At 42.9% G+C, this 16,155-nt stretch overlaps 1 protein-coding gene across 2 annotated transcripts in view; it reads right to left on the reverse strand.

Moving 5' to 3' along the window:
• Window positions 1-16,155, reverse strand: part of VPS41 (VPS41 subunit of HOPS complex) — a 170,888-nt gene that overhangs the window by 8,189 nt on the left and 146,544 nt on the right. For both annotated transcript variants that reach the window (XM_008703510.2, XM_008703509.2), the window contains exons 23-25: window positions 9,736-9,790; window positions 7,991-8,131; window positions 6,598-6,734 (exon numbers count right to left, since the gene is read on the reverse strand). In XM_008703510.2, the coding sequence (XP_008701732.1) occupies window positions 6,598-6,734; window positions 7,991-8,131; window positions 9,736-9,790 (333 nt within the window). The remainder of the gene's footprint in view (window positions 1-6,597; window positions 6,735-7,990; window positions 8,132-9,735; window positions 9,791-16,155) is intronic.

Genomic DNA, 16,155 nt, shown 5'->3' on the forward strand with positions numbered 1-16,155 from the left:
CCTCCTCCTTTTCCTTAAAGCTGATGGGAACCGCAGGTATCACTTGGGTCCATCGTGTCCTGAGGAAAGACTGCATTTCTCACCCCCTCTGGAGGGTAAAGATGTTGCCTCCCTGCCCCTCAGGTCCTGGTTGAAAGGTCAACTACAAAATATACTTGGGGACTGCCTGTTTTTTTTTAAAAGTCTGATGAAACTAACCTCTGAAATTGACTGTGGAATAGTACTTTTATTGTGGCTTTATGTTTTGACTACTGATTTAATGACCATTGGTCTATTTGCTCTTGAGTAAATGTTGGTAATTTATATTTTCCTAGAAAATTGGTAGAGTTTTCAAATACACTGATATAAAATTGGAGCATTTAGTTTAGTTATGTTCTCCCTTGTTTGTTCCTAAAATATATATTTCTTCTTTTTCTTGATCAACTTGAGATTTTCCTATTCGTCTTTTGAGTCTGTCCTCCCCAAGTCCTATGGTTGAGGACGTGTGCATTCTAACCTCAATGTCTCTGTTAACCACTCTTTCAAAATTTTATTTATTTGATAGAGAGTGAGCGAGCAAGCAAGAGAGCACACGAGTGGGGGCAGAGGAAGAGCGAGAAGCAGGGTCCCCGCTGAGCAAGGAGCCCAATGCAGGACTCAATCCCAGGACCCTGAGATTATGTCCTAAGCCAAAAGCAGACAGACGCTTAACCCAATGAGCCACCCAGGCGTCCCTGTTAACCACTCACATCTTCTATCTCTTAATTACTCTGCACTGCATACTGAACAAGGTCATCAGATCTTCCAGTTAATTCTCCCTTTCAGCTGTATCCAATCTATTATTGGCCTTGCACTGAATTGATAATTTAAATGAATTCACATAATTTCAAAGAGTTCAATTTGGTTACTTTTCAAATATTTGTATTTTCTAACACATTCTACTTTTTATTACGGGATCTACTTTCTCATGTCTTTGTTTTAAAAGGAATTATTAATAATGCCTTTGAGACTGATCTTGTTTTCCAGTTCTTGGAAATATTAAGATTGTCATCATTTTTCATTCTTCTGTGTAATCTATATCTTGAACTAGAACTTATATCTCCTATTAGAATTTCACTAAGGTAAGTAAACCACTGGTCTCTTCTTTCCTCAACTTCATAATGGCATCATGCCTTCATCTCAAAAAGTACTTGTGGGCATTGCATGGCAAGTACAGTATTATCTTTCAGAGATTTATTTCTCTTATGGGACTTTTTCTTATTTTTTCTTCCCACACATTCTTCTTAACTCTTTTTCTTATTTTTTCTTCCCACACATTCTTCTTAACTCTTGTTTTCTTATTACACTGTTTTCTCCATAGTTCAAAGCTTTTCAGCATTACCTTTATCCTTTTATCCTCATCATTTTCAAGACAGCCAGTTGTAGGGTCTATAATCAATCTGCTTATAAGCATACCTTGTTGTATTGTAAATTTTAAAAATGTATTTTATAAGATAGCTGTTGAAAACCAACACGAGACTCTAGATTTTCCCGCCTTTTCCTTATTTCTCTGTAGTTCATCATCGATAAACATCCCAATGAAAAGCAAAAAGCACCAGACTCATAGATATTTTATAAAGCAATAAAAGAACTGTACATCAGTGAAGTTACTATGGTTCATTAGAAACAGCTGCTGTGGGAAAAATGCCAAAAAAAATTGTAGAGTTTCTGAAATTTTTATTTTAAAAGATTCTTTGAATGTTGAACTTTTTGCTGACATTGCCTTATTCATACCGCAGTGCTTATCATTAGAATTGCAAATGACAGATAGTTACCTGGGTTTATAAGCCCCGGTATGATACAAGAGCTAGCCTGGGAAACCATTTTACCTAATTTCTAATCTATCATATAGGCTATGATGCTATGGGATCTGAATTCTAATGGAAAAGCTTTGCTTTCTGTTGGGATTATCATCGAAGATGATGAACTGCAGAGAAGTAAGGAAAAGACAGAAAGGCTCTAGGGTCTCATGTTGGAGTTCAAAAACAATCATATCTGAATTTACGACAGCACAAAGTACACAAGTGTACTGATTAAAGAGGCAGAGTTGGCTGTCACAGGCCACCTATGTCACCTAAAGGCTGTGATGAGGCCAAATGGAAACAATCTGAAAGGAAAAAAAATCCATTCTTAAAAGTTTATTTTAGGGATCTGTAAATTTAAAAAGTGTCTCTTCGAAGAAATTTAGAGCTTCTGCACTAAGAAACCCATTTGAGTCCAAAAAAAGTAGGTAAGAAAGAAGTCACTATTTTCTCTTCATTCATTTGCCTCTGCATTTCAAAGCAGAGTCACGAGGAACGATACGGACATACGGTGCGACCTAAAGGCCTGTTTCTGAAAGGACTGCTAAATTTAAGAACTTGAGACACAGAAGATACTTTAGAGATCACCTCATCTCGAGGTTCCTGAATGTCGAATGTCAGTGCACAGACTTGTGCCAGGCTGAGCGTACGAAATCTCAAGGTGATTTAAGGATACAGTCCCCTCGCCCTCCCCCAAAGATTCTAACCTAGCAGGTCTGGGGTAGTACCTGAAATGACGTAATTTTTAAAAGAATTTAGATAATTCTGGTGTGGAGTCAGGCTTGACAAACACTGACTTAATCTAATGGGAAAATTGAGATCCAGAAAGGTTGGGTGCCCTCCCGAAGGTCAGCAGGCTTGTTGATGGGAAAGCCAGGACTGGAGTCCAGCTCTGCAAACATCGTGTCCACTGCCCTTCAGAGACAGGAGGCTGCCTGTTCAGTCCTGCACTCCTCTGCTGTCGTAACCTGCCGGGACAAGGACTGCCTCTCCACAGACCTCAGGACAACCAGTGGTCCACACAAGATGCCGCCAGAGCATCTGGCTTCAAACCCAGTGTGTCACCTTCCCAGACTGGCAAATCCTTTAACCCCTTGATAGGAACTGTTTCACAGATGGGAAGACTAACGACCACTGTGGAGATGAAATGACTGTCTCAGAAGGCCAGAGGAATGCTTAAGGGGGAAAAAAATACAAAACCAGAAAGGGATATAAATGCTAAATTTATAAAGAAAAGTATTTTAAATATATAAAGTATAAAAATTAATTTATAGCATAAAAATAATTTGGAAACTGTCGGTTTAATGTAAACACTGAAATATCATTTATACCATGCTATTTGGCAAATAATTTTATATCAAAACAACAAATGCTATCTGTCCTTGAAATCAGGCCTAGAAACATTTTAAGTTTATCGAGTGTAATAAGGGCTACTTTTATCTTACTGACTTCGTGAAACTTTTATAATCTGCTGAGTAATTTGTACTAACAGTGTAACAAGGTATAAAAATATGATAAATTTAAAAACTTCAACTTTGAAATCGCGGTTGAGGATATATTTTCCCTCACTTTAACGATGCCACAGACCTCTAACACACCTCACACTAAACTTCAGCTGAAGAAAGTTGTTGCATTTTCGAAAACATAAAACTTTAAAACCAGAAGAGATACTGATTTTAAGTTTTTCCCACAACTTCTCCTTCCTTCTGTTCCAAGCCATTTTCCGTGGCCCAGATACGTTTTACAGTGCTGCGTACGTTATCGCAAATCTGCCTGACAGATTCCCAACGCGTATTAGCAAAAGGCCCCAGGAAGCCCTCTCCCTGACACCTGACCATGGATCCTTAGGTTTGCTGAACGGCTCCTAACAGCCCCCGGGGGTCCCTCCCCGCTGCCCCGCCCAACGGAGGAGGGGTCAGGTTCTCACAAATTCATGAACCTGGAAAATTTCCCCCCAATTTTTGGGATTAACAGGGCTACCCATTTTTCATCCTGTGAGAACATGTGAAAATCAACTATACTTTCATGGAACAAACAAAAGAGACTAGACAGAGTCAAAAAATATGTATATGCAACCTATCTGGAAACTTCAAGATGCTCCATAAATCATTTTTACAGTGATCTCTGACAGGCGGCGCACAGAAAGAAAATAAATGGTCATTGATGCAACAGTAGCCTTTTCCATAGAAAAAGACTCCTGAACTCTTTCTTCCCACGTAAGACGGAAGCACCCCTGGGAACTGTTTGAACCACCTGACCAAGGTGAGCGTTTTCTCTCTGCACCTTCCAGCGAGCCCTCTGAGCTGCAGTGGAGACCACGGTGCCATTCCTATGGGTTCTGCCACCTTCCCCGAGGGTCCCTCCCCTTGTCCAGGAAGCCACGCCCAGGTCAGGTTTAAGGGGTCCACTGGCTGAGAAACCCCCAGCCTCCTGAACGCATCACCATCTGCACACTTCCACGTATTAAGGAACATTAAAAAATATAATGAAGTGGATAAAATATTGATTTAGCAGCTGTTTTCGTGAATGATTTTTTATATGGAATACATTTTGCATCTAATAATTTATTTTTATTCCCGGCTGACTCAGAACTATGCAAATTTATTCATAAAAAATGAATGAGCAGTGAGACCAGGGGTGCCCATGAGCTTGGTTCTCTGGATTAAGAGCCTAGTAAGAGGGATTTATTAGGTGTTTCTGTAGGCACTTTACAGACCGGAAAAAAAGAAACATCTTCAACCTAGAGGCCAAGCTTCACGCACTTCTAAGCTGGAAGACAGAGGAGTGATCATTTCATCACTGTCCCTGCGGCAGAGATGCTCAGAGCCACCACACCTAAATGACTTCTCAATATACCTGGATTCAAAACTTCCAGCGGGTGCTAGCACATCCAGGGATAGGCACAGCCCGTGGCATGTCATCATCAAGCTCACTCACACGCAGAGCTTTCGGAGGTCGGACACCGAAACCACTCTCCCCGAAGCCCAGTTCTCACCTCGGAAAGAGTGAAATACCCCCACCTGGGCCACTCCGCTGCAGCCCTTGGGCACTGCCCACACCACCAGCTCCCCCCGCCCTCTGCGTAGTCACCCATTCCCCCACTACCCTCTCCTCCCTGCCCTGCTCAGTCTCCGTCCCACCACCCCTTTCCCGGGGTTGTCTCCTGACCGCGCAATTCCTCTGCATACCGTGACGCTTTCTGCAGAACAGAGCCTCGACCTGCGCTTTAACCAAAGACCTATTTCTCTCCCAGGACCCCGACTTCCCATGAGCACCCTGAGGAAGGCACTTGTCCTCTTCCGCCCTGCCCTCAGGAGAACCTTCTCCTGCTGGCTAAGCTACCCAGTAATCCAGCCCCAGGGCGGGGAGGTGAGCCTCCCGGGTCACAGAGAATGCTGGAGCCCGGCTAGAGCCCTCCCACCCCTGTCTCTCAACGCCCACAGGGATGCCGTGCTGCCCTCACAGTTAATCCATGAATTCCACTCCAACAACCCTGACCTTCACCCTGCTTCCTGAACAAGTTCACGAGGACTCCGTCCAAATGTTAATGCACCAACAGCCCACTCCCAGCCCCACGTCCCTGTTCCTTCAGCTCCCTCACTCTTTTCCATCTCTCACTTCTCTTCTTGACACCCTCAATCTTCCTCAACTTCTGCTCCTTTCACCCTGCCTCTTACCTGAGTGCCCCACCCCGAGTGCAGCACAACCGCCCCCGCCCCCCGCACACTGCACCCTCACGGTGGCCAGGGCCCCCACAAATCCTCACCACGATGCTCCTCTCCTTACTTAACCTGGTAACCACTTCGCTCCCTACCACATTATCTTCTGGCTCTACCAGCAAAATCTTTATGTTTGCAGGACAGCAATTTCCTCTGTATTATAACAAAAACTCATTTTCAAATGAAGTTGAGAAAGAACAGTCCAAATAGTTAAAGAAATGTGCCATAAACAGTTTCAAGTTCTATGAAAGCTGCCAGCATCTTGAAAAATGGTAATTGTTAGAGTCCTTTCAAGGAAAAGAGTAGGATGCTTTGTAATTAGCATATTAATTATTTATATGAAAATACTGGGTTCCCTTGCTTTTATCACATATTCTGAATTATTACAGATAACAAAGTTGTCCTAGTCTAGAAAACAGATAAAAAGTTAAATAAAATCACGTATTTTAACATGTTTCAGGCAATGGATTACTGGGTAGCTTCAAGGAAATAATCGTATCATCCGAAAAACTTTAATTCCCCTCAATGGACACAATACTCATGCTACTTAAAACTGGCTTGAGGGGTCTGACAGCCACTGTAACTACCCCTCACCCTTCCCAATGCCATGCTGTATGTACCACATAAATGTAAAAGTGCTTTCTTGGGGCGCTTGGGTGGCTCAGCGGGCTGGGCGTCTAACTTCAGCTCGGGTCATGATCTCAGGGTCCTGGGATCAAGCCCTGCACGGGCTCCCTGCTCAGCGGGGAGTCTGTTTCTCCCCCTCCTTCCCGCTCACGCTCGCTCTAGATCTGTCTCTCATGTAAATAAATATTAAAAAAAAAAAAGCGCCTGCTCATCAGGGAGAGAAAACTTGGGGAAGGTTAAAAACTGGATGGCTTCCTTACAGGATGAGATTTCTAGTTTCTCTACTTGACAAGCTTCAGAATATCTGGGTCTAAGTAAGATGTAACCATCCACCTGAAATCTTTGTTATCGAAAATAACCCTAGAAACGTTTATCCGGGAAGTCCACTCAACTCACTCCCCATGCTGATTTGTCCAAGAAAGGATACTTACTTGCAAATTGTAGTCTTGCAGAATTTTAACCAAGGAGTCTCTCAAATTGGGGATCTCCATCCCTTCCTTAATACGGTGAATCAAGAGAATTGGGTCCACATGCGTGCCGATGTTGTTTAACAAGCCAGTGATAAATGCTGCAAGATACCACACGCAACAGTGAGCACAGCAGCAATGGACATAATGCAGTTTTAGGTCAAAAGGAACTAAAAAAATTATTTCCTTTAAAGTAAGTGTTAAAAATATTTGAATTTCCAAATTCTCAAAAACTAACTTTCCTTTTATTTCATGATGTAAAAAAGGAGAAGCTCCGTGAGTGAAAAAGGACAGTGACTTCAGAACACAGCCTGCAATGGCAAAGGGGGGCAACTGACATTTACTGAGAATTTACACCACAGCTCAGCTGTCACATACTTTTCTCCAATATTCTGCCAGGTAGGAATGTTATTTTGTCCCCATTTTACAGGCAAGGGAAATGGGCTGATTAATTCGTTCCGGGCCACAGAGCTAGCAGGGCAGGGCAGACCACAGGTCTGGTCATGATGTGTTCCATTTTACCCATGCTGCACCCCCGTCGGTCCATAAGTTACAGCTTTGTCACGCTAAGCTAGACTCTCCAAGATGCATGTGTGCGTGACGACCTACATCTGAATCTGACTTGAGTAACATTATCTTCTTGTAGCTCTTATGAAAAGACGGTTATAAGAGCAGTTTCTAAAACTTGAAAATCTTGAAACAGATAAGCAAGCCTTCTTCCTAGAAAATGAAGGGAAGGAGGGGGCAGACTTTAAACCAGTACTGCCAGTTTCTGAATCACTTCTAGATCTTCAAAAGAGGGCTTGGGTTACTGTCAGGTGACCTTGTATATCTTTCCAAAATGGGAGACACGATGGAGGTGGTCTCGGGGAGGCAGCACCCACCGCCCCGGTGCCACACGGAGGAAGTGAGGCAGGACAGAGACCCGGTACTGGCACAGCAAACGTCCAAACATGGCCACTGTCCAGTGACAGTCCTAGGTTTCCATAAAGAGAGACTGGTAATTTCCAAAATAAATGGCCCTATATCCAAACTGAAAAAAACAAAACTGAGGTCACATTTATTCAATTTGAGTACAGCATGTAGGAACTCGCTTCATGGGGACACGGAAAATGAGTACCATCAGCTTAACCACCTGTTCGCCTGCACATGCAGGTAACCCAGCGTGATGAGGCTCCGGGCTTCTCTGCACAGGAGGAGTGGTGGAAATCGTTACAATGTACCTCGCCTGTTTTTGTTATAGATACACCACCATATTTTTCACCCAATGTGTCTTGAGGTAATTCTTCCTCTAGAGTCTAGTTAACCGGACGTATTGAAAGAAACAGGTCTGATCGCGGATGGCTTTTCTGCTTACGTGGTTTGTCGATGGAATATAAAATCAGATCTTCCCAGAGTTCTCCATCGTCTTGCTCCTTGGCAAATTCAATTGCTTTATCAACATCATGTAACTCCTCCATGATCATCTTCAGGGCACTTCGGCTATTCCCCATTCGGCCTAGCAAAGATGTGAGAAAGACTTCATTTAGGATGCTTTAATAAAACATTTCTAAAGAAACAGCATATCTCTTGTTTACGTATCTCTTGAAAACTAAGACAAAAGCATATTTTCTTATGGGACATTAGCATATACCATTTATAACATGGTGAAATAAGGATCTCCTATTTTACTGGGTGTTTCCTTTGTGCTGTACACTCTTTAAGTGCTTCATATAAATTATATCATGTAAATATCACTATAATCCTACAAGGTATGTTCTATTACTTCTACTTTATGGAAGAGGACGTAGAAACATTAGTAACTTGCCAAGATCATACAGTTGGAACTGGAGCCCAGGTCTGTCAGATTCCTACTTCCGTCCGACAGACCTGTATTTCTTTTGGATATCTTCATACCCAGATACAGTTAACACTTTTAAAGGCTTGGAGCCATTCTGCCTCTCTAAGTAGTTTTGGATTTGCTCTTTTGATACACTTTGTGCCAAACACAAACTCAACTATCAGAGGACCACCTCATTTCCTTTTCTTCCAAGTTTGGGGGAAGCCTTCCAATAACCCTCATTACGTAAAAGTATTCACCAACTATGCTTCTATTTGGTCAGTTATCTTTACACACTTTGCTCATTGATCTACTGGCATTTTAACGGCTTTAACAGTTTCCCTGAGTTTTTAATACAGTACATGTACAAAGCTTTACTCAGCAGAGGGACGGCAACTGAATCCTCATTCTGAGCACCCATTATCAAGGGATACCAGCTGGCTTGTGAATAAAACGATACCCAACTTGTTATACCTTCTATAGCATTTTGTTTTTCCAACAAGTATTATTCCCATTGTTTAGGTCTTAAAAATGGTTAATTTTTAGAATGTGTATAGGATTTTTAAATTTTTATAACTTCAAAAAAGGAGATTATGTCTCCCTTTGTAAGTTCTCTACTTGTCTACTGAGACGATATGACATGACGAAAATGGACTCTGCTGGAGTATTTTCTGGGAAGAGACGCTGGAGAAACACCTCATGTTCGAACTCCATGTTTCTGCTACGAATTACCTGCATAGAGCTTCCTTGGGAAACCTTCAGGCATCTACACGGCTTTTATGCGAGTGGTTCATTTTGGAGGAAGGTGAGACATAGAGTGTGACATATATGGAGACGGCGCCAGAGGCCCAGGGACAATGGAGAGCAGGACGATACCAAAAAGTTCTCTCTTCCATATTCAACTGCATTCTCTCCGGTTACATAAGGTGTGATTAGTGACAGTGAACATTATTGTCTACCAGGATGATGGTAAAATAAGCTGATAATTTTTTTTAAAAAATGAACAAAGCCGTCAACCCCTCTACAATTTATCTGTGAGGCGTGAGCTGATACAGGTTTGTTTATTACGCAATATTCAGACGTTACTTCAAGAGCACTTATTAAATAACGCTTCTTTCTCTACTGAGCTGTGAAGTCCCCTTTTCTATGCAATAGATTCTTACCGAGAATAGGCTCTACGCTTTGTGCGACTCTGGTGTAAAACCTATATCCATTCTTAGACAACGTACAGGACGTTACCACAGTGTTTTCAGCTTATGGGGACCCAAAGTAAAGCTACTTACTCAGAAGATAAACTGTCTCTTCTACGAAGTTTCTCTGTTGACAGATCTCAAGAGCCTTTAAGTAAAGCAGGGTAAAAATGTTACTATGGGTTACCAGACAGGGATAAATATTAATAGATTCACTTCAACATACGGGTTTGAAAGTTAGTTTCCATTGCCTTCCTTTAAAAATAAAACAAAGTAAACAAACAAAACACAAATCTTGGGTTTTGCTGGTGGCTATCTTCAGTCCCCTCTCAGGGGCCGGACCGAACACGATTGAAGCAGTAACATATCTGAGGTTTGTTTTTGTGCTGTGAGCACAGGCAGAAAGGCTACTTTAGGTTTCTTTTTTTTTTTTTTTAAAGATTTTATTTATTTATTCGACAGAGATAGAGACAGCCAGCGAGAGAGGGAACACAAGCAGGGGGAGCGGGAGAGGAAGAAGCAGGCTCATAGCAGAAGAGCCTGATGTGGGGCTCGATCCCATAACGCCGGGATCACGCCCTGAGCCGAAGGCAGACGCTTAACCGCTGTGCCACCCAGGCGCCCCTACTTTAGGTTTCTGCACAGCACTGCGCCCCACCTAACTCCCCGTCCCGGCTTCAAGCTCGGGGTCCCCACACTGGAATATAAGCTCCGGGCACGCTTTGCTGTTCACCGCTGCATGCTCCCAGCAAGGGGCAGACCACGGCTTGGGAGACTTCTGATGCATAAATAAACACACAGATCCACAGAATATTTCTAGAAAACTCTGCTCAAGCATCTGTCAGAACTTGAGAGGGGGAAAAACTTATCTGACCATCAAGAAGGATCAAAAAGGAGGAGATCAAGTAAAGAAACGAGGACTCCATAGATGACTGCATTTCCTTGGGCATTAGAAACAACACACGCTGTGGTTATAAATAACCGAATAATTCTAAATGACCTGGCACACATTTACTGCACACTCTGCCGGGCACTGCAGGGTCAGGTTGGATGGAGACGCAAAGAGGAGTCATAAAGATGCTGCTGCCCACGACAGGGGAGGGGGGTGGAGGGAAGGCGTGGGAGCAGCATGCAGCTCCCCAAGGGAGAGCAGGCTCCGGGGAAGCTCCCAGAGATGCCATAACCCCCAATCCCATGACCAGGAGAAGTGTGAATCGAGGGCCGTGGGAAGAGACACGGGCCGTGGGCTCCAGTGTGGCCCTCTAGTAAAAAGCGTCACAGCAGAGGTGGCATCTGAACTGGGTGCAGCATGACGAGTAAGCGATCACCAGGAAACCTCACCTCCCATCCCACCTGTGTGACCTCCCTACTGCGGTGCTCCGCTCTGACTTCCAGCTGAGACTCTTCGAGAATCTTCACTGTGGCCTACGAGACATCCAAGACCTGCCCTGCCTTTCTGGGCAGCAACCCCTCCCTCACATCCTGCTCACCCCTCCACGGTGGTCCCTCTGCCTGGAATGCTGCCCTCACTCCCTACCCTCCACCCCTGACGAGTGCTTCAGGTGATGACTGCTTGGACCCCACACCAGGCCAGGTCCCACAGAGTCACGCTCACCGCAACTTGCACACCAGTCACAGGAGCAGTTAAGGACTCCGCCGCCCGGGACCACGTGACTCCAGCCCTGGGCCCTGCACGGTGCCTGGCTACTTGTGGGTATACAATACATAATTCTTTTAACTAGATGAGCAGGCAGAAGAGGTCAGGAGGAATATCACGGGGTGGTGAGGTTAGAATAGTCATTTACCAACAACCAGCCCACGGTTGTTTTAAAAACAAGAACCAAAGCGATAAAAAGAACAGCATAAGCTCAGTAGCTCTTTCAGCTCAATGACCCATCCTGGGAAGTAACAGCAGGAGCTGGTTTGGACATTTTAATTTTTGACCTAAAATTTTTTGTGTAGAATTTATATTTAAGTGTGTGTCTCTGGTTGAAGAGTAACAATGCTGATCACAGAAATCAATGCTGGGGGAGGGGGTTCCTGAACCACACAGAAAAGAAGGAAAGAACACCTTACTTTACAATTACAGTGAAATTAGGGTGGAGTTTGAAGTACACAAATCATTTAAATGAGGAAGTGAGAAGATGGAAGGTCACAGTGAAGAGGACACTATTAATTCAATTACTCACAAGACTTCTTTAACAGTTACGTGGCAGACACAGCCAAATTGTCCCCCAATATCCTTTACCCATTTCTAGAGTAGTAGGATTTTAGGTGGGTGTGTGACTCCCCAGCCATGGGAGAGCCGTGTGACTGACGTCTCCACAGGGAGGAAATACCAACGTGGTAGCTTCTGGCAATATTCTTTAAGAAGCAAGGCCAGTCATTGCTTTCTTATTTTTAGTCCTAGAAACATGAACAGTATCATATTACACCACAAGGTGAAGGTCATAAAGGTGAGGGAACGAGAGAAAAGAGCCCAGGTCTCCGACCGCGTGGCTTGCCCAGGACTTTCCTGGGCCAGAAAACCAAACTGCTGCTCTGTTGAAGCCACTATTATTTTGGGATTTTTATCACCATAGCTGAACCTAATCCTAACACTTAGAAAAATCTTCATTCGTTTTGATTAAAAATACGATTTATCTTATCTCTATACTGTCATGCCCATAAATCGGTCATCCTCATACACAAGCGAACTTTCTTACCTACTCCTTACCTTTCTAGAATGACACCAGAGCAGAGACAGGATACACATGTGAGAAGTAAACAGTGAAAGGAAACAGCAAAAAAACACAAAGTTCAGAGGACCTGGGACCATTCCAACAAAAAATTACTGAGAAACCAACAGAGTGCCTTGATTCACCTGAGCTTCGAGAGATACAGATGGACATCTGAGCGTCCGAGCGAGACCATGTCGTGTGCAGATGGACAAGAAAGTGTGATAGGAGTGGACGGGTAGAGTGTTTAAAGAGTGTGAATAAAGATGAGTTTACTGCCTCAATTAGTTTTTACTAAAGGGTATCTATAAATCAATTTTGTACTTGGAAATTTACTGACACTTTAAAGTACCATTCAGGAGTTTCCAACAAAACCACCCCCCTTCTCTTGAACATTTGCAAACATCCTTCCCTCCAACAACACAGACTTTGTAGTCCGCAGGCTCACCTGAGCTAAGACAGGAGCTATTCGTTACTGGGGCCATTTTAATTTGAATTAAAAAGTCAGTTCCCCACTAGACACTTCAACTACTTAATTGCCACATGTGGCTGCTGGCTACCTTGTCAGAGTAGCACATTTTCATCACTGCAGAACATTCCATAGGATGGTGCTGCTGGAAGCTGTTAGGATATCATCAAAAATGACAAGTCCTATGAGAAGAAATGTCTAAAGGCAAGTCTGAAGTCAAGAAGGGTCTGGAACACAAGCAGATGTGTAACGCCAAACTCAAAGATAATCTAAGTCTCTGAAATTTCAGTTTCAGAGATTTTTACATGTTTTATGTCTAGTTTCTAACAGTACTGAAATTATTCTTTTTTCATATATGAGAAAGCAGAGACTCTAGAAAGCTCTAGAAATTTTGAGTAAAATATAAAAAGAAAATATTTCTGCTACACGGAATTTTTCTATTATTGACACAAGTGAAGCATAAAACCACGTTTCCCTAGATTCTTGGATGTTCCTGGGCCACAGTGCTCCCTCTAGAGGACAGAGTAGCGAAACTAGGATTTTTAAAGTCCAGAGGAGGGAGACAGACACAGGCACACAACATGGAAAGGGAGAATCATAGTAAAAATAGAGGTGAAAAGACAGAATTAGAACAGAGATTGAGTAAAAACTGATGCAAAAGTAATGTTTTAATTTTCCTTTTCCTGATTTAGTATAAAGGCAAGGAACAGAGTTAGAGATTTGGGGGTAACTAAACAGAACCTGATCAACTATAAATGAAATAAGGATTTCTACCCAGCCTTGACCCAGCCTTTGTTTATCTAGTCTTCTTACATGACATTAATGGGAATCTGTACAGTTGCACCTCCCAGCTTTATTCCTGCAAATTCATAACTACTTTCAACTTGTAAATGCCACTGGATGATGAGAGAAATCATAAATTCAGGTATGAATTCCCAAAGCTGCAGAGCCAATATTCTGCTTCTAACTATTCTAGGCATAAGCAAATGAGATTTGCAAATGAAAACTAGTACCTGAAGATGCCTGGAAATTATAGAAAAAAGGACAGTTTAACAGTTTAAAAACTGATGTTTTTCATGATTCTTGCAATACTAAGGAATACCTTTTTTTTTTTTAAGATTTATTTATTTTAGAGAGAGAGAGAAAGGAAAAGAGGAGAGTGTGTGTGCATGAGTGGGGGGGAGGGGCAGAGGGAGAGAATCTCAAACAGGAGCCCCATGGGGCTGGATCCCCGGACCCTGAGGTCATGACCTGAGCTGAAATAGTCAGATGCTTAACAGACTGAGCCACCCAGGTGCACTTAAACCTGAAAAATGATTCCTCACCATTGTGGAAAGAATAGGGGACCTGACTTCAGAGATCCAGGTTCTAAGTCTTGGCCCTCTGACTTCTTAGCTCTACACTCTGGGTTGTTTCTTTCAACGCCTGAAGACTCAGCTTGTCATGGATAAAATGACTTTATCCACCTACCTGTGCTTCTGTAGAGATTAAATAAAAATAAGGTACATGAAAGCACAGCGCATGTTATAAAGCACAGCGGAAACTCCATAAATGATTTTTATTGTCTTTTTAAACGGCTGTCAGTGTTATAAATTCCTACCACCTCTGTATCTCCTTTAGAAGGAACAATTTCATAAAAGCTTATGATTAATTTCGGGATTTATGAGTTGTGGTGATTTTAAATCCTGAACTCTGGTCTTTGATAAATACTGCCACTTTGGGAATGCCACTTTCTTAAAGGGCTTCTGATGTGATGGCAGGATCTCTACAAAGTTTTTGACCAAATATTGATTGTGGGATTTCAATCAATTCAAACTAAGTTTGACTGGGATTCTTGACAATTTCAACTAGCTGTCATTTGAAATCACCCCTCCTCTCAGCAATTTCCCAAATCCCCACGAAGGCAGACAATCAGAGGAAGTCAGAGCTGCTCTTCTGCCAGAAGTGAATTATCAACAAGGGGGGAGAGGGTCAACGTGCTCCAAATAAAGCCCCGAAACCTTAAACACTTCCCATTTAAAATAAGTTCTAAAAAGGTAGATTTTTTTTTTTTAAGATTTTATTTATTTATTTGACAGAGATAGAGACAGCCAGTGAGAGAGGGAACACAAACAGGGGGAGTGGGAGAGGAAGAAGCAGGCTCATAGCGGAGGAGCCTGATGTGGGGCTCGATCCCAGAATGCCGGGATCATGCCCTGAGCTGAAGGCAGACGCTTAACCGCTGTGCCACCCAGGCGCCCCTAAAAAGGTAGATTATTGACTTATTTTTAATAGCATGTTTCTACCATTACCAGCTCTAATTCATTTGTTTCAAAATTCCCTTTCAGTGGAAAACGTGAGATAACTCTAAAAAAAAAATACTGAAAACATTATCAGTTTCACTAAGCTTCTGTTGAGTTCTTTTACATGCAACGGATTCTTCAGTGGATCACAGAGAAGAACTCTAAAAGGTCTCTACGATGCTCTAAGCAAGGTCTATGTACCAGAAATGCCATGTGTAGGCCTGAGATTTTCTGATGCTCCTCTTTCAGGTAGAACGGCGTGCCCTCTGTTGAACACTACTAGCCGCAGGGAAAACTGTAACAAGATGGGCTGAAAGTGCATGAGAAGCACAAACATACTGGAATCGGGGTGGCGTCTCTGCACCCGAGTTTCGTGGATGGGAAGGAGCCCTGGGTGGCTGCTGGTCACAGCTGTGCGGCCCTGTCTGAGGAGTCAACCAGAGATGCCCTGTCCTCCTGGAAACAAATGACATTTCCCCAAAAAGTGAGATACAGATGAAGGGACACTGTTCAAAGAATAAGATTCTCACTCTTTCCCCCTCGATTATAGATTCTGTAATGAGAAGAGGGAAACATTTGCTTTTATTTTTAGAGTAAGATGATGAATTTCCAAATTTATTCTTGAGAAAATGTTTTAGGACCCAAATTTAAAATGAATTTTTCATAAATTAATATGCAGTCAAGATATTTTTTCATTAACTGCAGATTTCAAAAATCTACTGAACTGAAATTGGTTCATAACGAATCCAACGCATTTATCAACGGGGCTGAAGAAGCAACTATAAAAGTTGTCAGCACACATAAACAGCACGTTCTCAATCTTTTTTTTTTTTTTTTGAAGATTTTATTCATTTATTTTGAAGAGAGAGTGCGAGCGGGAGGGGCAGAGGGGGAGGGAGAGGGAGAAAGAATCCAGAGTGGACTCCACCCTGAGCGCAGAGCCCCACGCGGCCTCGATCCTATGACCCAGAGGTCATGCCTGCGCCGAAACCAAGAGTCGGACGTGCAGCAGACTGAGCCACCCAGGCGCCCCTCAGTCAACCTC

Source organism: Ursus maritimus, unplaced genomic scaffold (genome assembly GCF_017311325.1).
Source record: "Ursus maritimus isolate PB19 unplaced genomic scaffold, ASM1731132v1 scaffold_3, whole genome shotgun sequence".
Classification (NCBI taxonomy): domain Eukaryota; kingdom Metazoa; phylum Chordata; class Mammalia; order Carnivora; family Ursidae; genus Ursus; species Ursus maritimus.